Raw genomic sequence first — 24,358 nt, 5'->3', positions numbered from 1 at the left:
TATCTTTACCTCAGTGCAAAAGGGATTGTGAGGAACAGACCCACACCAAAGCAAGATATGATACCAACCGGGATCTTAAACTGAAGATCAATAATGCAAACAGTTACTGTTGCTTACTCTATCTCAATAGAGCCTGGATGCATCACAGGCTGTATATTCTGGTCATTGACAATCTCCAGAAGTGCCTATTTATTCTTTCCATCATGGGAAGAAGCAAACATAGCTAATCAAATTGAAATAGCCCTGAAATATCTCTTGCTGCAGTCCAGTCAATCATAGTTCTTGACACTAAAAATGGCACTGACGGCAGCAGGAGTTGAGAGGATGGATTAAAAAATAAAATTATAAAAGTCACGTATAGCTTGCACGTCTCTTTCCTTCAGTGCCTTGCATCTGGTTCATTAAAATGATTCCAGAATACACCTTCTGGGGTCGCTGAAAGATTTGTAAGTAAAAAGCCACATCCAATGCAGACATTTGCCTGATTACTTACAGCTCAGCTCATTATTCAGTTGTCATTCTTAGCTCCAGATTACTCAAAGCTTTAGTTCCAAATACCTCCAGGGCAGGAGAACCTTTAGGGAATAGTCTTAAAGCTGGCAACTCTGTCAAACACTTGCAGCAGACCACACAGCCAACAAATCTGAAGTCACTGTTGTTGCTTTAAAAAGAATGAGGACCGAGCTACACTGAATCAAGTGCCAAAATTCCTGTAGTCAGAAATAGCTGAACACATCCCCAACGCTGAACATTTTGTTTATCCTTGAAGCATTTTCATCTATATAAACATAGAGGGCAAATATATATTTACAATAAGTAAAGTTACTTTGTATGAACCCTCCTCTACAGGCTTTGCACATTACACAGAAGCATTGAAATAGAAAGTGGAAGTTGTGCATTTCAGAATTTCCCCACACGAGGTTCTCAAGTATCTCAAACATGAGGGAACTACACAATTCTCTCCTTCCATCCAGGATATATAAACCATCTTATTAGAAACAGAATATTTCTAAAAGATTAACCCATATCCCATTTGTAGTATTGAATATGCTTTAAGTCGACAGCAAGAGAGGCATACAAACAGTGTATAGGAGGGGCTTGTCACATATACCCAGTAAATCTGAGAAAATGCAAGCAAATTAACTGGTGTCCTGTACAACACTGACTTTGACACATCCTGGGACCATTAACCCGAAAATTGGCACTGTTGAAATTTCTTTATTGATCCTACTGACTTCCGGGGAGGAATCATGGCAGACTAGATATCTGCTGCTGGCACTCCTGCCAGCAGAGATAATTATGCAGTGACGAGGTACCGTATTTTTCGCACCATAGGGCGCACCGGACCATAGGGCGCACCCAGTTTTTTTGGGGGGAAATAAAGGGGGAAAATTATTTTCCCCCCAGGCGCGGGGCTGGGGCGGGGGAAGCTTCCCCCGACCCCAGCCCCCAAACAGGCAGCTCTCTGCAAGCCGTGGGAGCGCTCCCACCGCTTGCGGAGAGGTCCGCGAAGCCTGGGCGCGCTGAGCTCAGCGCGCGCAGGCTTCGGCATGCAGGCAAGTCTCCGCAAGCAGCGGGACTGCTCCCGCTGCTTGCGGAGAGATCCGCGAAGCCTGGGCGCGCTGAGCTCAGCGCGCGCAGGCTTCGGCATGCAGGCAAGTCTCCGCAAGCAGCGGGACCGCTCCCGCTGCTTGCGGAGAGATCCGCGAAGCCTGGGCGCGCTGATCTCAGCGCGCGCAGGCTTCGGCATGCAGGCAAGTCTCCGCAAGCAGCGGGACCGCTCCCGCTGCTTGCGGAGAGATCCGCGAAGCCTGGGCGCGCTGAGCTCAGCGCGCGCAGGCTTCGGCATGCAGGCAAGTCTCCGCAAGCAGCGGGACCGCTCCCGCTGCTTGCGGAGAGATCCGCGAAGCCTGGGCGCGCTGAGCTCAGCGCGCGCAGGCTTCCGCATGCTGGCAACTCTCCGCAAGCAGCGGGACCGCTCCCACTGTTTGCGGAGAGGTCCGCAAAGCCTGGGCGCGCTGGTCTCAGCGCGCGCAGGCTTCCGCATGCTGGCAACTCTCCGCAAGCAGCGGGACCGCTCCCGCTGTTTGCGGAGAGGTCCGCGAAGCCTGGGCGCGCTGATCTCAGCGCGCGCAGGCTTCGGCATGCAGGCAAGTCTCCGCAAGCAGCGGGACCGCTCCCGCTGCTTGCGGAGAGATCCGCGAAGCCTGGGCGCGCTGAGCTCAGCGCGCGCAGGCTTCGGCATGCAGGCAAGTCTCCGCAAGCAGCGGGAGCGCTCCCGCTGCTTGCGGAGAGATCCGCGAAGCCTGGGCGCGCTGAGCTCAGCGCGCCCAGGCTTCGGCATGCTGGCAACTCTCCGCAAGCAGCGGGACCGCTCCCGCTGTTTGCGGAGAGGTCCGCGAAGCCTGGAGAGCGTGAGGGGTCGGTGCGCACCGACCCCTCTCACTCTCCAGGCTTCAGCGAATGCCTGCATTCGCACCATAGGACGCACACACATTTTCCCTTCATTTTTGGAGGGGGAAAAGTGCGTCCTATGGTGCGAAAAATACGGTAATCAAGACATAAATCTTGATTGCCAAACTCCCTTCTGAATGAGGGGGGGAGGGGTAAAGCCCCAAAAGCTCAGAAATCGATACTCATCAAACCGTGGTACAGAAGCCTTTGGGAGTGGAGAGGCGTCGAAAGCAAGGAAACGCCACCAGTCCACACACTGCATAATCACCCTTGAATTAGGGTTTCAGGTCTGCAAACCTCCTTTTAACTATGATTAAGGCTGGGAATTAGCATGAATAGGATTTTCTATCTGTCAATTAAATAACACCCAGAAAAGAAGCGGGTTGCTGGGTGGCGAAAGAACACTAAATAACAGGCTGGAAAATATATCAAGAAGCATAAATTAATTGACTATCCTGAAAGATCGTAATGGTTCTGAAGTTGCTTGTAGCCTTTGCTTAGCGTTGCTTGCAAATATCTATTTCTTCTTGTGCTGAGGAAAATTTATAAACCCCCCAAATAAGACTCAACTTCTAAGTCTACTTCTTTTCCAAACAAAAGGGCTTCTGTTTCTCCCTACTAGCTATATTGTTTGGACATTTCTGCTTCTGTTCTTAAAGCAGCTAAAAAAACACAGCATACGTGGTTCCTCACACTGTGCCACTATGTGTTACACTTTCAGTTCTGGTTAGTTGCAGGTGTCTCACTTTATCATACAGAGCCTCACCTGATAGTGAATATCTGTTAACTAGGATACTTCAACATCTGTTTATATAACCTGCAAAAAGGAAGGCATAGCTTTGCAATTAGAAGACTATTTTACTGTGCTGCTTACATCATCATGCATATAATTTTGCCCACTTTTATACTTACATCCAATATTTTATTATATATTGCAAAATTCAGAGGACCGAAAGGTCAGTTATCTCCTCACATTGAAGCAAATTTAGGGATGTGAGAAACCCCTTAAGAAATATTACTAGTCTTATCTAAAGTCTTCCTTCAGTGTTCCATAGAGGTGTCAACTGAGCAGGAATCTTGAGCATTTCCTCTTGATTTCCTTTTTAGGTGAAACTGATGGCAACCATTTTTCTAAGCCTAAGTTGTAATTAGCCCCTTCCAGCTGCCCTGGGCTCCTTTGGAAGAACAAGAAAAAGTCATTATAATAATTACTACTGCTATTATTTTTCGACTTCTTCCTCCTCCTCTTTATTGAAAGAACACAGTCTGGTCAACTAGGATACTGCATCCTAAAATCTAAGAGCAAAAACATGATGGATGTAAGATATGTACAAGATATATGGGATAAGAAACAGTTCAATAAAAAACAGATAGCTGAAGCAAATAACCCATGTCATATTGCTTCAGGAAAATGGAAAATACACCAATGTCACTAGCCAGTATTAATCTGTAGAATGTTTCTGTTTCATCACTACATTTTGTGATCTGCAATAAATGTCTTCTATCAAGCCGTCCAACAGAAACCTTTTTAGAATGTAACCAATCAATTCTGTCCAGTATGCCATTTCCAGTTGTGGAGTCTGTTCCCAAATTTCCATTAACTGCATTAAAACTTTCCATCCTGTTTTTTAAAAATAAGTTAATAATAATAATCATCCAGTGACAATCAATGAGGTTGTTTGTGTGATGATACTGTCAGGAGATCATTCAAGAATTTCACTATCCTGGTTATTTGAGGCCTTCTAATTTCAATAAACCATCTGAATTAATTAATGGATCCTATGTACCCATCACCTCCATATAAAAGCGACATTGAAATAACAAGATATCAAAAGTAACAAAACCAAAGCAAAAGCTACTGGTAGTTTTTCATATTACATGATGTGAGTAAAGATTTAATTTTATACACACCTGTTAGTAAGGCCCTTGGAACTCAGTGGACATGTACAGGAATGCACTATAAAATCAACTGCAATTTATGTAGTAGACTAAATATTCAAAATAACTATAACAGCTATTATTTAAAAACTAATTTTCTTCTGCTCAAATTCTTTGTTTTCCCATCCTATTCCCCACCCCTTTATAAATACAGGCCATTTGTTGCTTCTTCCCGTGTCTCAATAAGATAAATGAACAAATTCAGAATATTTTCCATGCCTCATCTGTCTACTCCCCAAGCTGTCAGTGAGCTCATGCTAGAAGTCCATAGCAAGCAAACTGTATTTTAAAATATATAAAAATAAGAATATTGCTTCCATGGTAACCTCAGAACTTTTACCAGATCTGTTCATGTGTCTGTACCCACGTCTATGTGAATACATATCTTACAAGTATAGTCATGGAACTATTCGAATCTTTACTTGAGGCGATTGTGCACCAATATGTTACTGCAGTAGACATGTCCTCTACATTTCCGTGGTCCTGCCTCTTAACTGCCTTTTCCTCCACCATTGATCCATATTTCAAAAAAGTGAAAATCCGGACACAAAGGTTGTTGAGTTTTGTTTTTGTGTTGAGGTTTTTGAGCAATTTTTAAGGAAATTTACCAAAAAATCAACACTTGGCTTGCCATACGTCTAGGTTTCCCCAGACATTTAGTGATTTTTGGAAATTCCTCCTGGACGCTATTTCTGACAGACGAATCCCAGATATGTCTGGGGAAAACCCGGACATATGGCAGCCCTAGCTAAGTTGTAAGAAAACAGAAGCCAGATTAGCCCTAACTCAATGAGGGTTTGAGACCCATCAGCTACCCTCACCTGGTTTTAGCAGCCCGTTGAAGCTGTTCCTGAGGTACAGCCGCTGTTGCATGCTGACAGCTTCTAGCAGCCACAGGTGAGAGCTGAGTGCAAGATGGGGACGAAGGGTGGACAAACTATGCCAGAAGGAGCATGATGTGTCCCCTGTCAGAAGTACTACCCCTCTCTTAACATCCCATATACTCTCCAAAAGACAAGATGCTGCACAGATAACAAAAATCATTATATGCTTGTTTCCCAGCTATCTTGGAGTTTTTTAAAAAATAAAAACAAAAACGTTGAGCTAGGATCTAAATAATACTAAGATTCTTGATTACTATGGATTGTTAGGTTCATAAACACAGTTGTTCTCCAATAGGGTAATGTGAAGACAGATTAGGTATATGGCTGCAAGGGATTCCATTCATTTCTTTGGTTGCTGTAGGCCCCAGAAGGGAGACTAATAGAGGAGATGAATACTGTCGGGTTAACTATGTTGTTGTTTAGTCGTTTAGTCGTGTCCAACTCTTCGTGACCTCATGGACCAGAGCACGCCAGTCACTCCTGTCTTCCATTGCCTCCCGCAGTTTGGTCAAACTCATGCTGGTAGCTTCGAGAACACTGTCCAACCATCTTGTCCTCTGTTGTCCCCTTCTCCTTGTGCCCTCTATCTTTCCCAGCATCAGGGTCTTTTCCAGGGAGTCTTCTCTTATCATGAGGTAGCCAAAGTATTGGAGTCTCAGCTTCAGGATCTGTCCTTCCATGAGCACTCAGGGCTGATTTCCTTCAGAATGGAGAGGTTTGATCTTCTTGCAGTCCATGGGACTCTCAAGAGTCTCCTCCAGCACCATAATTCAAAAGTGTCAATTCTTCGGCGATCAGCCTTCTTTATGGTCCATGTACAAGTGCAAATTCACTTCAGATGTGACTTCTTACGTGTGAGTTTGGAGAGAAATATGAGTAAATCAGGAAGTGAGGCTTGCATACTTTAAAATTCCAAACAGCATTGCCGCATACCTTTTTAGAAGGTAATCCAGTAATATTTATTATTACTATTTGACTTTACATTTAGATCTCAGTGAGACTTTTCACCCTTCCTTGCTGTTTTGATCATAGAGTATGATCAGATTCGGAGATAACATGGTTATCTGAATGTGGGGTCTCCTATGAACTGGAAGATTAAGCTCACTTCAAATAATGCAGTAGCTTCTCTTCATGGGCAGGGGGGAACTGGGTATGAAAGGATGACCAAAGCCCATTTATGATTGCTCCCCAGGGAACATCACGGGGGAGTAAGGAAGCTGCTATGTGACAGGCTCCCCTTCTGGACTATGGCTTGTTCTTGTGAAAATAGTTGATGATCCATGAATTATTCACCTCTAGCAATTCATAAAGGCATCTTTCTTTAAGCCTAACATACGGGTGACTTTTTGTGGTTCACTGGAGAATTATGTAGAAATGGTGCCTAGTGGCACAGGCTTCCTAAACCACATTGTCCACATCACTCATAAGATATTTACATCTGCAATGTGTTCCACTTCAGCAGATAAGACAAATGGAAGTGTCCCTTGCCATTACCCGTGTACTTCAGAAAGTTAACCTTCTCCTACCCAGCAGCAGAGAGCATTCACCTATATAATTTGCCATGGCCTCCTGCTGCCCAGAGCATAGGGACTCTGGTCGGTTCCTATTTCAGATCTTTAAGACACATTGAAGCACATAGTTGAAATGCCACTAGGCCAGCCTCAAGGTAGATGAAATTTTGATATGAATATTTGTATCACCATCAGAGTTCCCTGTCTTAAGTTTGACAAGATTCCTGTTTCTAAATATTTGAACATGCAAGTCTTAAATGTGACTGGCTGTCTCAAGACTCTTTCCATCTCTCTTGGTGGGGAGGAGTGTGTGTGTTTTTAATTTAAATTATCTCTTTTGAGGTTTGTAGGGGAAAAGAAAATATTTATCTTTTCGCTTATTGATATCAGCAGGCAAGCTAGCTAGTCTCAGAAGGATGGAAGGTTTATTGGTTAAGAGATGCAGGCACCCAGTTTGTGATAAAGGAATTCTTTGCATTTTTCCTCAGCAAAGTAAATTGCTTGTAGGATATTGCACAGAACTTAATCCTTTCAGAGCTGCATCTCAGTAAATCTGTTTTAAAATGCTGTCTGCTATTAAATAGTTAATGTTGTGTATGTATACACATGTATGTTAAATACAGAGATGAAACTGAATTCCATAAAGAAACTTCCTGGGAAACAGTTCAGAACTGCATGCAGGATCTCCGTCCCTTCTAAATAGGGTCACTTCTACACAGACACGTTTGTGGCCCTGAGTAAATTTTATATATTTGAAGGAACATTTCATAAATGCGATGGATAGATAGGAATCATAATTATCTTGCTACTTTTGGGGGTGTTTGCTATGCATTTTCATATCACTGGGCCACCTGACTATCGATCCAGAACTCCTCATAGCATGCATGAGTGGACCTGCTTCGTGCTTCCTCACATTAGATTGCTGTCCAGAATATTATTTTTTCATGCCAGTTGCTGGTTCTATTCAATGAAAATTGCAGCTGGTAGAAGGTCCATGGTAGCATCTCAAGGGGGGAGTTTTCAGCTTAATAGTATAAAAATTCCATATCCCCACACTATTAAAACTATGCTATTGTGATCCTTCTCTTTCCATGGTATACAGAGAAAGCTGGTGTGACTGCTTGTCACATGCCATACCCTCCAACATTTCTCCAATGAAAATAGGGATGTTCTATTCCATCATCATCATAATATAATAATAATAATAATTTTATTATTTATACACTTTCCAGCTGATTGGGTTGCCCCTATCATGGTGGGCGACTTTCAGCATATATAAAAACATAATAAAACATTAAACATTTTAAAACTTCCCTGTAAAGGACTTCCTTCAGATGTCTTCTAAAGATTGTTCAGTTACTTATCTCCTTGGCTTGGGGGTTGGGGTTCATATAACTCCATACCCTTCAACATTTCTCTGATGAAAATAGGGATGTCCTAAGGAAAAGTGGGATATTCTGGAATCAAATCAGAAACCGAGACAGATTCTGTAAATCTGGGGCAGTCCCTAGAAAATAGGGACACTTGGAGGGTCTGACATATGTTTGCCTCATAATACTTTGAACAACTCTGGAAGTAGGAAGAAACTTTGGAGGAGAGAGCTTTGTTTTTCTGGTAAAGAGATTGCCCAGGCAACATAGTGAGTTTAGGAAAGAAGACTATGGATAATCACAATTGCATTTTTAAAATCTTCACTTATCCACATTAATGCCTTAGAAAACAATAGGTGCCATATTTAATTCTTAAAAGCCTCTTGCACAGTAGGGTCATATTTTTAATAATAATTCGTTTGAAAGAGGCTATTTCAATTTGTTTATATAAGTTCACTGTAATCATTACGTAAGTTAGCAGCATTGCTTTGGTTTGCAAATTCTGGCATCCTTTTGCTACCGCTCAAAAGATCACCTGTCTGTCAGGAGCTCGTCTTACACTTGAGTAGGACCCTGGCAGAGACACATGCCCGACTGGCATGTTCTCTCCCTCCTGGTCGATCGTTTGGGAGCTTCAAAAGCTTTCTTCAACCCGAACATCACACCGACCGATGCCAACAGACATCAGCACACTTAGGGATCCGCAGAGTCTTTGCAGCTTGCGTAATAGTCCTCAGCAACTCAGCATTTTGGCTAATCTGCTTTATTTACATATAAACACACATGGAGCATTGCAATATGGCTCCCTCTCTCTCTAGCATCAGATAGCAAAGAGAGAGAACAAAGGACAATAGTCCCACTTCACAGAACACAGTAACACAAGCATCCTGTCTCCGTCACTTCCCACCTTGTGGAGTCAAAACATACACTGTCATGTGATAGACAAAAATCTCATGACTGCAATCATGGAGCAGAAATTCTAACACTGTCAACCTGTTCCTGTGAGTTCAGAATACATTAATGCTACCATCCAACGGGCAGTGAAAGCCTCATTGTGGCCATGCTTAGTGCAGTATGAAGCCTGCATATCACAAAGGAGGTCTTCTATTCTTAACCAATCGCATTGAGGAGCCAATTGGAGTGGGCGAAATCATGGTCTTTAGGATTGAAAGAAGGGGAATCCCAAAAGTGCATTGGGTTTTGAAAATTCATGAAAAACAAAACGGAGACATCAAGTTTTGACAAAGGGTGACAATAACGCTGTTGATGACCAAGGCTCGTACATGCAAGGTCAGCACTGGCCGGAGAAGAAAGATGTAGTAGGACGAGCAAGAGGATTTGCGCCATGCATTGGAATAGTGACCATCTTTAAATTTAAGTACATTGTCCTCTTTTTATTGGACTTGTTTGTTCTAGTGCATCATCAAGAGTAGTCTGCAACCCAGGGAGGCCAGCTGGAGATGCCTTTTGGTCTGAGTAGACAGTGGCGTGTGAAGTATGCACATTTCACCGCTTCTTAACCAAGTTTGGCTTTTGGCTTTTGTTTTTCTACAGCCACGTAACAGGAGAGTTGAGTCCAGTATTTTGAACAGTTTGTCACATTATAGTATTTTTGTACACCAGTGAATTTTCATATTAAAAGTTTTAAGCAAAAAAGAAAAGAAAAGAAGAGAAATGAATACATTTATGTTGAAATACTCTGGTGGGAGGAAGTGGCTACTTACACACCTAACCTGGTTACTAGGAAGCAGTTATACTGGACGAGAGCATGAGCCACTGCCTTGTGGGTGCTGATTTGAGTAAACCAATGGATAAAAGGATATGCAAAGGAACACAACCAACATGTCATGACTTCAGTCATGTAACAACCACAGCAGAAAGTGTTTCTCTACTCATGGGCCTCTCTGCAGGTCAGGTGCAACTTGTAGATCCTATTAAAAAAGAAACTAGCAAATTATTTAATAAAGAAGTGAGGACTTATTCCAACAGACTTTGGGAACTGACTGCTTTTAATGAAAGGGCCGGTGCTGTGCTCTTTTTATTGTAATTTTGTGTAGCTTTTTACTGGATCTTAAAAGTTTTTAATTCTATTGATGTTTAACCGTTTTTTAATGATTTAAAAAATGTTTTTAGCTTTTCTTATTTAATTTGTAAGCTGCCTTGAGCCCCTCTCAGGGAAAAAGGCAGGATATAAATGCAGTGATATTTTTCTAGAAAAAGAAGTGCCGTAACTCATCATGAACGCATCCCTTGTTCGTTCTCTTATAATGCTATGGCACCCACCTAAGAGGTGCTGTAACTGAGTTTTGGAGAGTTTCAGCTAAAAAAAGCCCTGGATAAATATATGATGATTGTGATTAAGGCAGGGATGGGGAACCTGCAACCCTCCATATGTAGTTAGACTACAACTCTCATCATTCCTGATCATTGGCTATGCTTGCTGGGGCTGATGGGAATTGGAGTCCTACAACACCTAGTGGGCTACAGGTTCTCTATTCCTGGGCTAAGGGGACAGTGGGGCCTGCCTTTAATTGGTGGTAATTTATTTTAAGGAATTCTGGTGACTGATTGTTTGCTGTGAATAAATAATCTAGAAAACATTAAATAATATAACATATTGGATGCTGTATTTTAATTCTCTGACATGAAGAAATTCACTTACCTTTTAAAGTAACAGCAGGCTACAGAGATACTGCAGCTTTCAAAGGCGTATGAAGTCAGCAAGAATACATTGTAGTAAGAAACATTTTGCCTTTTGTGTCAAACAGGAAATGTAAAGTTTATAGAATCAAATGTAAATCCATATCAATTTGACATGCTAACTGCATTTCCCCTAAGAATGGTTTAAATAGGTTTAATTTAAGTATATAATTACAGAATGCTATTACATTTCATTTTTTTCTGTGGCAGTATGGCAAAACAAATGCAATTTCTGCATTTACAGTTTTGCAAAATCCCTCAACCTCCCTCATTCCTTAATGTTAGAAAATATAATTTAGTAAATTGGTAGATTTGTTTGTTGCTTGGTCTATTTTTACTTTTCTACTGAGGAGCCCAAAAATGAGGATAATAAGTTGAAACACAATTGATTTGAAACTTAATTAAGATAAGACAGAGTTACTTCCAGTAGATGGTTCAGTTGACAATGATGAAAGTGGTGGTATCTAGTTTGTTCTGGTTGGGATTGCAGTCCTTAAGAAATAGGTTTGCAGCTTGCAGGTGTTATTAGACCTGGCATTACATGGATACTGAAGTGGAGTCCGTGGTTCAGAGCAGTGTGATTGGTGCACAAGTCTGCAGTCTCTTCTCTAAAAACAATCTTTCCAGAGTGATCCATTCCCTGATAACATCTGGCACGACCAGTCCAAGACATTTTGGCATCGGAGAACCCCAAAATTGGGCACACCTCCTTCCCACCAGGGAGGACAGGGCGAGTGAAGATTGAATTTAGGAACAAGGCAGGGGAGAAAGAGTAACATAGGGATCTGCTGCCCCCAGGGACCCTGCTGCCTGAGACAGTTGCCTCACGTGGCTGACCCTGACATCTGGGTTAGATTATAGTGACGTGTTATATGTGAGGTTGCTTCTGAAATAGCAACTGATTCAGAATGTGATGGCCAGGCTGCTAACTGGAATCTGCCATCTGAAATAAATTTTGCCAATGAGTAAAGACCATAACCGACTCCCAGTTGGTTTCCAAACACAATTCGAATTTCTTGAGTTACCCTGTTAGCAGACCACTTGGAGCTGTTGGAAAATGCCCTGGGGTACCCCTTCAGTCCCCGAACACCGAGCATCCTCTGGTATGTGCAGCTCTGGAAAAGGCATTTCCCTTCTGTTTCAGTGACATGTATCAAATGATATATGCACACTAATCTTCTAGCATAACATAGCAACAAGTGGGAGACATCGTAGAGCTAATCTACGTATTTATTTACACACTATGTACAGACAAAGGAAGCATAGCGTCTTCCCTCTCCAGCTCCGAGAGAAGAACAGGTCACAAGTAAAAGCAAAAGTACAGTACAATAAGTACATACAGCAGAAGAGATAAGGCTGTCTTCTGTTCCCACACTCTTCCCAGACAGGCATGTGATTTACACCAATCTCATCTGCATCATTGGAGGCGTGAAATACTAACAGGGGCTTTACAGTATAGATTATCTTGAGAAGTTGGATCCTGCTAACAGAGGGTCCATGTTGCGCTCGGCCCCTGAAACTCTTCCCCAACTGGATTGTGGGTGGGGCTTGCCCCACTCCAAGCCGGCGGTGCCACAGTTATGCCACTGGCCTTTAGCCAATTGGCATCGTGGCAAAGGTTGGGGGTTGGAGGTATCTATTTGGCAGCGCGACGTAGGGACCTCCTTTTGCTTCGCGCTGCCGAACACTCGCTCACCCACCCATTAATTAGGTTGTGTTTGGCCTTGCTTTGGACTTTGGTTGGTTGCCTGTTTTGGAACAGGGACCGAGTAGGATTTTTTCCCAATGTGGCAGATTGGCTGTGGCCACTTGGTTTTTGCCTACCTCTTAGCAAATGTCACAACTTTGTAAGGTTTGGTGGTTAGGCATTGGTTTAGGGGAATGTGGGGAGGTGAGGTGCGGCCATCACCTGCCCCTCCAATGAATAGGATATTCGGTTAAAGAAATCCGGGGGTCTGGATCTCATCCGAAGCCCGGAGAGGGGCTAGGGCCATGCCAGGACTCCCCAGGACCCCAGGGGTGAGCACCAGTCAATATACACTGACGGAGATCCCCCTGCTGGTTGTTTACCGTTACAGGCTTCCTGCAGGGTGGGGCAGGAGCCAGATATAGTTTTGATACCAATGCCTAAGTCAATACCAGTCACATTTGTGTATTCAGTAAAATTGTGGCCAAAATTTGCCCATTAACATTTAAACTAAATTCTGTCTCCACTGTGTCTTTATTTCCATGAGGGATGGGTTTTGGGGCTCGGAGCACAACTGTCTTCTACCATATAACTACCTTCTACCCATTTGTTTTGAGATATCAGCTCCATGTCTTTTGTCCTCAAAGTTTAGGACAGAATACGTACCCGAAACATATCCACCTTGTATCTACCTTGCTGTCTTCTAAGTGCCAGAATAACAGTGCAATCCTATTTATGTTTACTTACGTTTAGTGGGGGGAGATAAAACACACTGCCCTCATAAGATGGTTTACATACAGTTGTTTGTTTTTTTTAAAAATGGTATCAATAGCAATATTTACAATGTAAGCACTGATTTGAAAATGTAAATTAAAAAACCAGGCCCCACTGCTACATTAATGTCTCTTCTCTGTTTATGATGAGTTCAGTCTACATAGATAAAATTGCCACTGAACATAAGCATTTAACTGTGTACTAATTCACACAGCTGATTCAATATACATGATGTCTTAGAGCACATCCAAGCTTAACTTCCTTTGGAAAGGCATCCGAAAATGTGTGTGAGAGATGTGTGCCGTCTTAAGAACACAGATGTGTGAATTTAGGCATAGCTGATTAAACAGAAGTACCTGCTTGGCAGCTAAAATGAAGTTAATTAGAAATTCTCCTTTTGTGCCTACAGAAATGTATCTTCTGCCGACAAAGAATTAAGAAAATATCTGGCGCCTGCATCCAGTGTTCCTACGGTCGTTGCCCAGCTTCTTTCCATGTTACATGTGCTCATGCCGCAGGAGTGCTGATGGAACCAGATGACTGGCCTTATGTTGTCTATATCACATGTTTCAGGCACAAAATCAGTCAAAATGTGGTAAGGATTTGCATAATTTAATTCCCGTATTATTTCGCCCCATTTTATTCCATGTTGTTGTTTCTGTGTTTTCAAAAACAAGAACACTGCTACTAGGCTGAACCAGGTTAAAAAGCTTGCTAGTTCCTGGCTGTCACAGAACAATGAGAAAATGCCAAGACTGTATGGACTGGGTTTGAAAGGCAATGAATGATAGTTGTGTGCAGTGGTAAATTAATTTCATAGAAGGAGAGTTACTCTTTTAAATACTAAGCCCAGACAAGTCAGGGCTTTTTGCTCGGTGCTAAGCAAATGCATGTAGTTTAAGAAACTCTCTTCATTGTTTCATTATCTCATTATCCGGAGCTGAGCTCTGGCATTCAAAGCAAGTCCTGAGTCTGAGAAAGGCTTGGCTCAAATTAAATCCACACTATATCACTTTAAACTGATGAACGCAGTCTTGCTCTGAGGTAGGATAAAATTAAGCTGTAGGATTCTACCATTCCTCCTTGTGATCTGGACACTACATACAGTGTAGAACCACATTCATAGCTTGTGGTCTGCTAAACCCCCTAGATCCCTTTTTACATGTACTGCCATCAAGTCAAGTCTCTCCCATACTGTAGTCTCATCTGATTCTTCCTGCCTAAATGCAGAACTTCACATTTATCTCTGTTGAAATTCATGTTGTTAGCGCCCCATTCTCCATCCTGTCAAAATTATTTTTGAATCTGGTTTCTGTGTTGGCAGGTATTAGCTACCCCACCCAGTTTGGTGTCATCTGCAGATTTGATGAGCACCCCCCCCCCCACTTTCTGCCAAGTCATTTATAAAGAAGTTAAACAAGACTGGGCACAGACCAGAACTCTGCAGCCCCCCCCATTGATCATTTCATATATACCAGGCATGTCCAACCGGTCGATTGCGATCTACTTGTCAACCGTGGGGCGTCCCTGGTCGATTGCATGATCCTGATGGAGCCCCCCCCAAAAAGCTCAACAACTCTGAACAATCCTCCCCCCAAAAAACTCAAAAACTTTGGTCAATCCAGTGGGTAGATAACTGCCATTTTTTTATAGTGGGAGTAGATTGCAGTCTCTTGGGAGTTGGACATGCCTGATATATACAAATCACAGACTTCCTGATGACACCTTCTGTGTAGCCAGTCATTCACTTGCTCTGTACTTCTGTCTCTTCTGAAGCCATGACCTTCAACAAGGAAGGAGTGGTGAAAACACCACCTGTGTCCCAGTGTCCTTCACCTTTCTACTCAGAGTCTCATAGCGATTTGCAGTAGGTTTAGTGCCATGCCTGCCATTGTTACTTGTTCCCACATGTTTCAGCAGCAAGGGATAAAAGTCAGTGGGTTTGACGAGACTTTATCATGTCAAAAGGGAACTATTTCAAAGCCAGTTTTTCTAAGGACTGTGAAGTTGACCTTCTTTCCAAGGGCTGAAGTGCCATAACATGTGTTATTTATCATAGGTCTTCCAGGACCTATATAATCACTATAAAAATAACAGAAAAGTTTGCTTTCTGTCCTCATACATAGGAGGCAAGATAAAACTTTATAATACTTATTCATAGTATTTCATTTCCACACAGAAGGCCAAGATTACCTTTCTTCTTCATTGTGATTTGCTGTGGCTCATATTTTTATATGACTACCTTAGTTCATTCATCGCTCATGTTACACAAAAGAAATCGTGCTGTCCAAACCGCAGCCTGCACAGTAATCCAGAAAATGCCACAGATGTTTATCTAATCTAATTCAGTTCTTTGCATAACAGCTGTCCCTCTGATCAAAAATTGCATTCTTTGCATCTATAAATTCTTAGGCTTCTGTGGTAGAAAATCTTTTTTTGGAACATGTTTATCAATAACACTTTCTGTGAGATACATTTTTCCAGGGATGGGAAATTGAAAACTCTTAACGCACTCTCCACGTTGGGGTAAATTACTGTTTTTTGAACTTTTAATTGCATTTTTTTAGAAAACAAAAAAACCCAAACACAATCCACCAGCAGAGGACTGCACACAGCAACTGTTGCCACCAGAGGTAGGGCAGCACAGACTTTCCAGGTGAAATGTAGGGCAAACATAGGTCCAGGAAAAATGGGAGCAGATCCACAAATCCTTAAATGACTCACCAAGAGTCAAGTGTGCAGGCAGATATATAGAAGGGACAGTTACTAATCTGGTGCCTTTCAGCTGTTCTGGACTACAGCTTCCAGCCAGCACAGTGGGAGGGCACCAGGTTTGCAAAAGCTGCAGTGAGGCTGAAGGCAGCTCAGCATCGGGAGTGGCTCATACCAAAACAATCAAATTATATTCACGATGAATTGGAGTAAGTGAACATTTCACCCATGAGAAGTTCTAGATTTAGGTTATTAAAAACACACACACATTTTTATTAGGTTTTATACAAATACAAGAACCATTAAACACTTACCCAGCAGTACGTCTGACGGTGTTTGTTTTATCCGTGGACTCTAGACATAAACTTACACATTCAACATTGAAACATATTAGATTCAGGTTTGAGGAGTCCCTTGGCAAAGCATCCTTTGGGGGTCCCTCTCCTTCACCATTGGGCCTTGTCAGGCTTACCTGGTGGTGGTAGTGTTCCAAACAGCAGTGGGCAGCTGGGTCTAGCTTTAGTTTTAATTTCATACCATGTCACAGAGCAATGCTATGCTAGGGACATTGTGGAAATGTAATGGTGGCTAGAACCAGTTGACTGGGGCTACTGAGAATGCCAAGATGGGGTGGGGCAGGGCAGAGTATCTACATATGTGTTGAGGCCCTAGCAGCTGCCCAAGGATGCCCTGGCTACAAGTGCTACTGACCACTGCTTAATTCTGCACCACTTCTGCTCTTATTTCCTGATAATATAGTTCATTATAACTTACCCCTTTCAATGCACAGGGCTGAGAAGTGAGAGGGGAACTCGGGATCTGTGGACATCAGGGGCCCTGGACTCTTCTTGGACTGCTTGTTCCATTTTTCACCCGTACAGCAAGAGCCATTCTGGTTCCAAACCTGGTTAGGTGTGACCCCTGGTTAACCACTGCAGATACAATGCCTAGCTACCACGGTTTCATGCTGGCAGGAAGAGAATGGGGTCTTTGCATTTAAGTAGTACAGGGCAAGGTGTAGGTAATATGAATTTCTTCAAGGACACACCTATATATACAACCATAATTCCACAATCAACAACGGAATATTGATAAAGGCCCATCTTTTAAAAATCAAATCCACTATGTATTGCAGTGTTAAAGCAATGAGACATGGTTTAATCCAAAACGTTTACTGAGGTGTTTCAAAGTATTTTGATATATTCATCTTGTAGGTACTCGCGATTTAGTTCTCTGAATGTATTGAATAGTTTGCTGCTCTCAAAGGTTACAATCATTAGGTAATAAAGGGCAGGTAATCAGTCTGCATATGTCACATTTTTTCCCAGCTAAGTAGATTTCTAATTTTGAAACATCTTCCTCTCTAAACCAGTTATACATTTGAACATTTCCTGTTTTCTCTACATTTTATTATCTGGCTATAGCCATAGGCTTTATTAATGTTGGCATATACAGTGGTACCTCAGGTTAAGTACTTAATTCGTTCTGGAGGTCCGTACTTAACCTGAAACTCTTCTTAACCTGAAGCACCACTTTAGCTAATGGCGCCTCCTGCTGATGCCGCGCCACCGGAACACGATTTCTGTTCTTATCCTGAAACAAAGTTCTTAACCTGAAACACTATTTCTGGGTTAGCGGAGTCTGTAACCTGAAGCGTATGTAACCTGAGGTACCACTGTACACAAAGTGAAATGTGCTACATGCAGTGTGTGGTACAGATTGGTGAGTGGGTTGATTTGTAGTTACCTGAAACACATCCCCTCTCCTTCGTCTTACCTTTCAATAGGTTATAAGTGCTGCAGTGCAAGCAGCAGAGAGAGAGGGAAGACGCTCTCTCCATTTATTTCCTTTCTCAGACATTCCATGCACCGATTAGCAGCCTGCTGGGTGATGGAAACCAGTGGCTCATGAGAATGCCTGAGACAGAGATCTCCTTGGCCTGGCACACTGCTACCCTGTGCCCCAGAGCAACGGAGAATGAAGCAATCCTAAAGCCGTTGTTTCTCACCATATATATCATAAGGCCCTACCCAAATGTAGCAACTGGTTTGAAAATGTGATGAACCCTTGGACATTTTTGTAATAGATACGAGCTTTCTTTAATCTACGCTTTATCTACTGGAAGCTGATACACTCATTTTGATTGCAAGTGGCGATTGCAGAAGCCTGTGTGGCAGTGTGACACATGCTAATGATTCCATGCTTCTGAAACTGCAGGCAAAGCAGGTACCTGCATGCATCCTCAGGACCGCTGTGAGCCATGATTTTCATCTCCAGTTCTGCAAGCAAACAAATGTATATCTGCGCATAGGATTTTAGCATCAGTAAAAAGATCTTTGGAGTTGTATGTGGCTTTCAGAGACACCTTAAGCAGAATGACTATAGCATTTTGACAGTCTGTCACTTCAATAGGATGCTGCTGCTGCTGCAACCATTTCTCTATTTAGTGTTGGTGGTAAAGGCGTCGGCAATACTGTTCTCAGGAGCTCTTTAGGGAATGCAAGAGGCATTGCTGAATGTGTGACTGGTAAGAAGGACTCGCCAAGCAAAGCCTCTTGCGTTGTCAATGCTGTATTGTCTCCTTTCAGCCATGAAGGTGGCATTGACAGCCAGATGAAATGGATGCTAGGTAGATTTGGAGGAAAGCAGTGGAGTGGTAGCTGGGATTTGGCAAGAGAAGGGAAGCAGCCAGGCCCATGCAGAGGGGTGGGGGGAAGGTGGGCACATTTGCCTCGGTGGGGCTAAGCCAGGGACCAGCTGCTTTTTTTGTTTGAGTTTATAACTTTATTCTAACAAGACTCCCGGCCCAGGCTTCAGAAGTCGCTACAACCTCTGCACAGACCTGGAAGCAGCTGCAGATTATTAGGAAGTGGGAAGAGAGTGAAAAACAAGCAAGATGGAACAGCAAAGCCACAACTCTCTCTCACCCCATGTACATTTCATATGAGACCTGATAAATTGATGGTCTGTTTACTAGCCCTCAATAAAACACTTGAAACAAGACAAATTATATTTTATCAATTTCAGTTAAAAGCTCACCTACAATGCATCACGTTTTCTGTGCAAGTTCTTGACTCTAGAAGCAAGCGGCTTGGGCTAAGGGAGATGTTTCTAAACAGTTGCTTTCTGACAGTTGTGGCTGTGGCAAAGAAGGCCTTCATTCATCTGTTTATTTCATAAAATTTATACATCGCTTGATTGTTAAAAAACAACAACCCTCAAAGCAGTTTAGAAAAGATAAAACAGTAAAATCAAGAAAAAATTGCAACCCTACTTTAAAGTACAGTGGTACCTCGGGTTAAGTACTTAATTCGTTCTGGAGGTCCGTTCTTAACCTGAAACTGTTCTTAACCTGAAGCACCACTTTAGCTAATGGGGCCTCCTGCTGCTGCCGCGCTGCTGGAGCCCGATTTCTGTTCTTATCCTGAAGCAAAGTTCTTAACCTGAAGCACTGTTTCTGGGTTAGTGGAGTGTGTAACCTGAAGCGTATGTAACCTGAAGCGTATGTAACCCGAGGTACCACTGTATCAAAAAGTTAAAATACTAAAAGAGATGAATATTACTTCAACTTTCTAAGCACCTGGGTAGGCTTGTCTAAACAGAAATGTTTTTAGCAGGCACCAAAAAGAGTACAGTGAAGGTTCTTGATCTCAATAGGCAGGGAGTTCCAAAGTTGTAAGTGCTGCCATACTGAACGATTTCATAAATGTGGAACGGGTATTATGTGGCACCTACAGCAGTGCCAAAGGGACGCGGGTGGCGCTGTGGGTTAAACTACAGAGCCTAGGACTTGCCGATCAAAAGGTTGGCGGTTCAAATCGCCTCAAAGGGGTGAGCTCCCGTTGCTCGGTCCCTGCTCCTGCCAACCTAGCAGTTCGAAAGCACGTCAAAGTGCAAGTAGATAAATAGGTATCGCTCCGGCGGGAAGGTAAACGGCGTTTCCGTGCACTCCTCTGGTTCGCCAGAAGTGGCTTAGTCATGCTGGCCACATGACCCGGAAGCTGTACGCCGGCTCCCTCAGCCAATAAAGCGAGATGAGCGCCACAACCCCATAGTCGGCCATGACTGGACCTAACGGTCAGGGGTCCCTTTACCTTTACCTTACAGCAGTGCCAATTGAAGTGGTCATGTGGTCACATGTAGGGTAAGGTGATCTCGTAGTTGTAAGCTGGTCTCAATTTTTAAAGGGATTTATATATCAATAGTAATACCTCAAACTTGGTCTGATAGCAAATCAGCAAACAGTTCAGATCTCTGAGCACAGGTCTTTCATGACTCCTGGTCATCAGACACAAAGAATCCTTAGATGTACAGGACCCAGTGGATTGAAACGAGAGAGACAAATTTTGTGGCTGATATAACTATGTGTGTTTAATTCTTGCTTTCTAGAAAACCAAAGCCTTCGAGAAAACGGTCTCAGCCGGCCAAACTGTCATAGCGAAACACAGGAACACACGGTACTATAGCTGCCGAGTAAAAGAAGTTACATCTCAAGTTTTCTACGAAGTCATGTTTGATGACGGTTCCTTCAGCCGGGACACCTTCCCTGAAGACATTGTGGTAAGTATTTATTTTAAGAAACTGATTTTTATTTTTATTTTTGAAAGTTAAATAAGGAAAATTGAACAATTTCTTCTGACCTTTCAACAGGGATAATTAACTTAATATTCTGCTTGTGTTTGCTATTTCTTGCTGCAGAGAATTATTACTTTCTCAGGGGCTTCCCAACCTTGTTTGTTCTAATTAGTATCCACCATTTCGTCAAATGAATCAAAACTAATCTTCCAAAGTCTTTTAATTAAATAAGAAGTATGTTTTTAATAAAAGATATTAGAGTGGGAATTCCACATATTGTAATGTGTCTCTGAGAGATAATATTACAAAATTCCTTGATGAATTGAGAAAAAGCCCATGTTCAAATATGTAATAGGCAGAATGGTTCTCATGAATCTAGTATGATGACTTGTTTACATCTTGGATGTGTTTGTAAGATTCCATTGCCTAATGATACTAAATCAGAAGGGAAATGGCATTGTTTGCAACATTTCACAACATGCATTTCAGTGCATGTTTAAACCAACATTTTATTATAGCAATTAATCAGTGCTTCATGTTCTTATATGGTGCAGTAAATTCAGGGTGATTCTGCCTTGCCTTGCACGTAACACAACTTGCATGCACTCTGGTATTGTGGTTAGTCCCTTTGCACTTTTCTCATCCTGGGAGTGCTGCATCTTGGGCTGATGTCTGGCCTCCTGTCAAAATTCTTCAGGCTCCATTACATCAGTCAGACGTTGCCAGGATATGGCAGCAATACATTTATTCCTCAGGCAGGCCCTCTCCCTTTCTGTCCCTTGTGCTTCGGAAAAGAAAAAAAAGTTGCAAAGCTGGCTCAGCATCTGGTTTTAGATGTTTAAAAATACTGAAAGGGTTTCTGGGCACAATTCAAAGTGTTGGTCCTGAACTTTAAAGCCCTAAACGGCCTTGGCCCAGTATACCTGAAGGGGCGTCTCTACCCCCATTGTTCAGCCCGAACACTGAGGTTCAGCGCTGAGGGCCTTCTGGTGGTTCCCTCACTGCGAGAAGTGAAGTTACAGGGAACCAAGCAGGAAGCCTTCTCAGTAGTGGCACCCGCCTTGTGGAATGCCCTCCCACCAGATGTCAAAGAAATAAACAACCACCAGACTTTTAGAAGACATTTGAAGGCAGCCCTGTTTAGGGAAGCTTTTAATATTTGATGGATTACTGTATTTTAATCTTTCGTTGGAAGCCTCCCAGAGTGGCTGGGGAAACCCAGCCAGATGGGCGGGGTATAAACAAACAAACAATTATTATTATTATTGTTGTTGTTGTTGTTGTTGTTGTTGTTGTTGTTGTTGTTGTTATTAAAGTATGGACTTCAAACTCCTAAGGTATAATAGTCCTGAGAGCCAACTGTTGAACTCTTTAGCCAGTGCAGAGTATGTGATTTTGGACAGTTGTTTTTGTGATATTCATGATTGATGAGTCATCATCTTGAATCTTGTACATTATCTGACAGTTGGGGTCTTTTGGATGGATTTGTATTTAAACAATGCTTTTTTCAAATATCTGCTGTGATTTCAGGCCCACATTTTGGTTTGCTTGTGAAGTCTTCATGAGGTGTTAGAAGACTAGCCAGTAAAGATGTCTACCTCTCTGTCCTGTTTTGCTAATCTCTATGTCCATGTGACATATTATCCTGGGAATCTAGAATCATAGAATCATAGAATCATAGAATCATAGAGTTGGAAGAGACCACAAGGGCCATCGAGTCCAACCCCCTGCCAAGCAGGAAACACCATCAGAGCACTCCTGACATATGGTTGTCAAGCCTCTGCTTAAAGACCTCCAAAGAAGGAGACTCCACCACACTCCTTGGCAGCAAATTCCACTGTCGAACAGCTCTTACTGTCAGGAAGTTCTTCCTAATGTTTAGGTGGAATCTTCTTTCTTGTAGTTTGGATCCATTGCTCCGTGTCCGCTTCTCTGGAGCAGCAGAAAACAACCTTTCTCCCTCCTCTATGTGACATCCTTTTATATATTTGAACATGGCTATCATATCACCCCTTAACCTCCTCTTCTCCAGGCTAAACATGCCCAGCTCCCTTAGCCGTTCCTCATAAGGCATCGTTTCCAGGCCTTTGACCATTTTGGTTGCCCTCCTCTGGACACGTTCCAGTTTGTCAATGTCCTTCTTGAACTGTGGTGCCCAGAACTGGACACAGTACTCTCTCCTACTGCATTTAAATAGGTATCTTCTAGAGAAACAGGAACTTCTGTCAGATGTTTGTACACATTCTTATATAAGAGGCCTATGAGCTTCAACTACAATGAATAAGGATCACACAGGTTTTATATGGTCAACTTGGGATTTGAGTTGTGAGTCTAGTGCCTACCTAATAAATGAAAAAGGCTGCAGAATTGTGCTCACGTGGTGGGATTGACAGCAAAGAACTTCACATGTGGCGTTCAGTTTGTAGATAACAAATGTAGGAAAAATGAGTGCTATTGACATTGAAGAACTATAAAGTTCTATTGGAGGCAGGAAGATTGATGAGACGCAACAAAGAATGAAAGTGTTAGTTTGGCTCCACTAATTTGGCAGACAGATAGTACTATGGGATTAAAAAAAAAGCATTGGTCATGTATTTTCCTTTGCGAATTGCAAATATAAAGCATAGAACATGGATAGCTGGAGCTGGATAGCTCAGTTGGTTAGAGCACGGTGCTGATAATGCCAAAGTTGCAGGTTCAATCCCCATAAGGGACAGCTGAATATTCCTCTATTGCAGGGGGTTGGACTAGATGATCCTCAGGTTCCCTTCCAGCTCTATGATACTATGATTCTATGCTGTGGGCAGGGAGAATCACAACACATTTTGTTCCCTGTAGTGTTACTGGATAGAGCACAATGAAATTGGCCAAGGTGTTACGATCTTCAGGCTAGGTCAGTATGCTGCAAGCCTGCTATCACAAATGTCCATCTTCGCTCGCCTGTAGGTATGCATGCTGATCTCTGCTGTTGTCTTACTTTGATTTCAGGAAGGAAAGCTGTCCTTCAAACATTATTAGCAGAGATTATACTGTTTTCCTTGCTAAGTCTTTACTTATAAAAAGTGGTGATAAAGGAAGCCGTGCAGCTAAATTCCTGCTACGGCCCTTTGAAAAGCTACTTCTTTGTTTGGAATATTATAAAAAGCATCATTAATGATTGAGGATGCCTTGATTTAAGGAACATTGAGATATATGAGGCTGTGTTCCTTAGTGGAAGCCACCGTTTTCTTTCCACCTGCATCAAAGCTTGAGCTGTGGGAGAGAGGAAAACTGCTTACCACCCAAGTGGGGTGGTTTGATTTGGTGCTAAGAGGAAATGTAATCAGGCCTGGATATGCCTCAGTGCTTCTCAGATAGTAGAGGAACAACATATAATTGTTTGAAGCAAATGCCAAAGAACTTTCAGATTCCGTAGAGAAATCTTTGTGTGTTTTCATTAGATAATATACCTGTAGCATCGGTAACAGGAAGGATTCCTCCCCCCCAAAAACCCTGCCTCCCTAATCCGTGCAATGTGCATATCAGGTGTTAGTGCCACTGGGAGGACTTATTCATCAAATTTTGTGCGACGGCAATGTTGCTGCCTATTGAAGAAGCTATTTCTCTAATCTGTTTCCCTGTTCAGCTAGCTCACAAAGATAGCAAAAGCTTTCTGCTTTACGTGTTCAAGCCACTGCACAATTTCCGTTTGGTTCACAATTGCATTTATGGGAGACAAGCCACCATTTCGTATCTGTACAGCCTTTGGTAAGA

The 24,358-nt window shown here is 42.6% G+C and overlaps 1 protein-coding gene across 2 annotated transcripts in view; it reads left to right on the top strand.

Moving 5' to 3' along the window:
* The window catches only part of KDM4C (lysine demethylase 4C), a 190,452-nt gene that overhangs the window by 147,837 nt on the left and 18,257 nt on the right, over positions 1 to 24,358 (top strand). For both annotated transcript variants that reach the window (XM_053372018.1, XM_053372015.1), the window contains 2 exons: positions 13,728 to 13,913; positions 20,420 to 20,590. In XM_053372018.1, coding sequence (XP_053227993.1) covers positions 13,728 to 13,913; positions 20,420 to 20,590 — 357 coding nt within the window. The remainder of the gene's footprint in view (positions 1 to 13,727; positions 13,914 to 20,419; positions 20,591 to 24,358) is intronic.

The sequence above is a fragment of the Podarcis raffonei genome, chromosome 17, assembly GCF_027172205.1.
Source record: "Podarcis raffonei isolate rPodRaf1 chromosome 17, rPodRaf1.pri, whole genome shotgun sequence".
NCBI classification, from domain to species: domain Eukaryota; kingdom Metazoa; phylum Chordata; class Lepidosauria; order Squamata; family Lacertidae; genus Podarcis; species Podarcis raffonei.
This window is presented reverse-complemented; position numbering and strand designations above follow the sequence as displayed.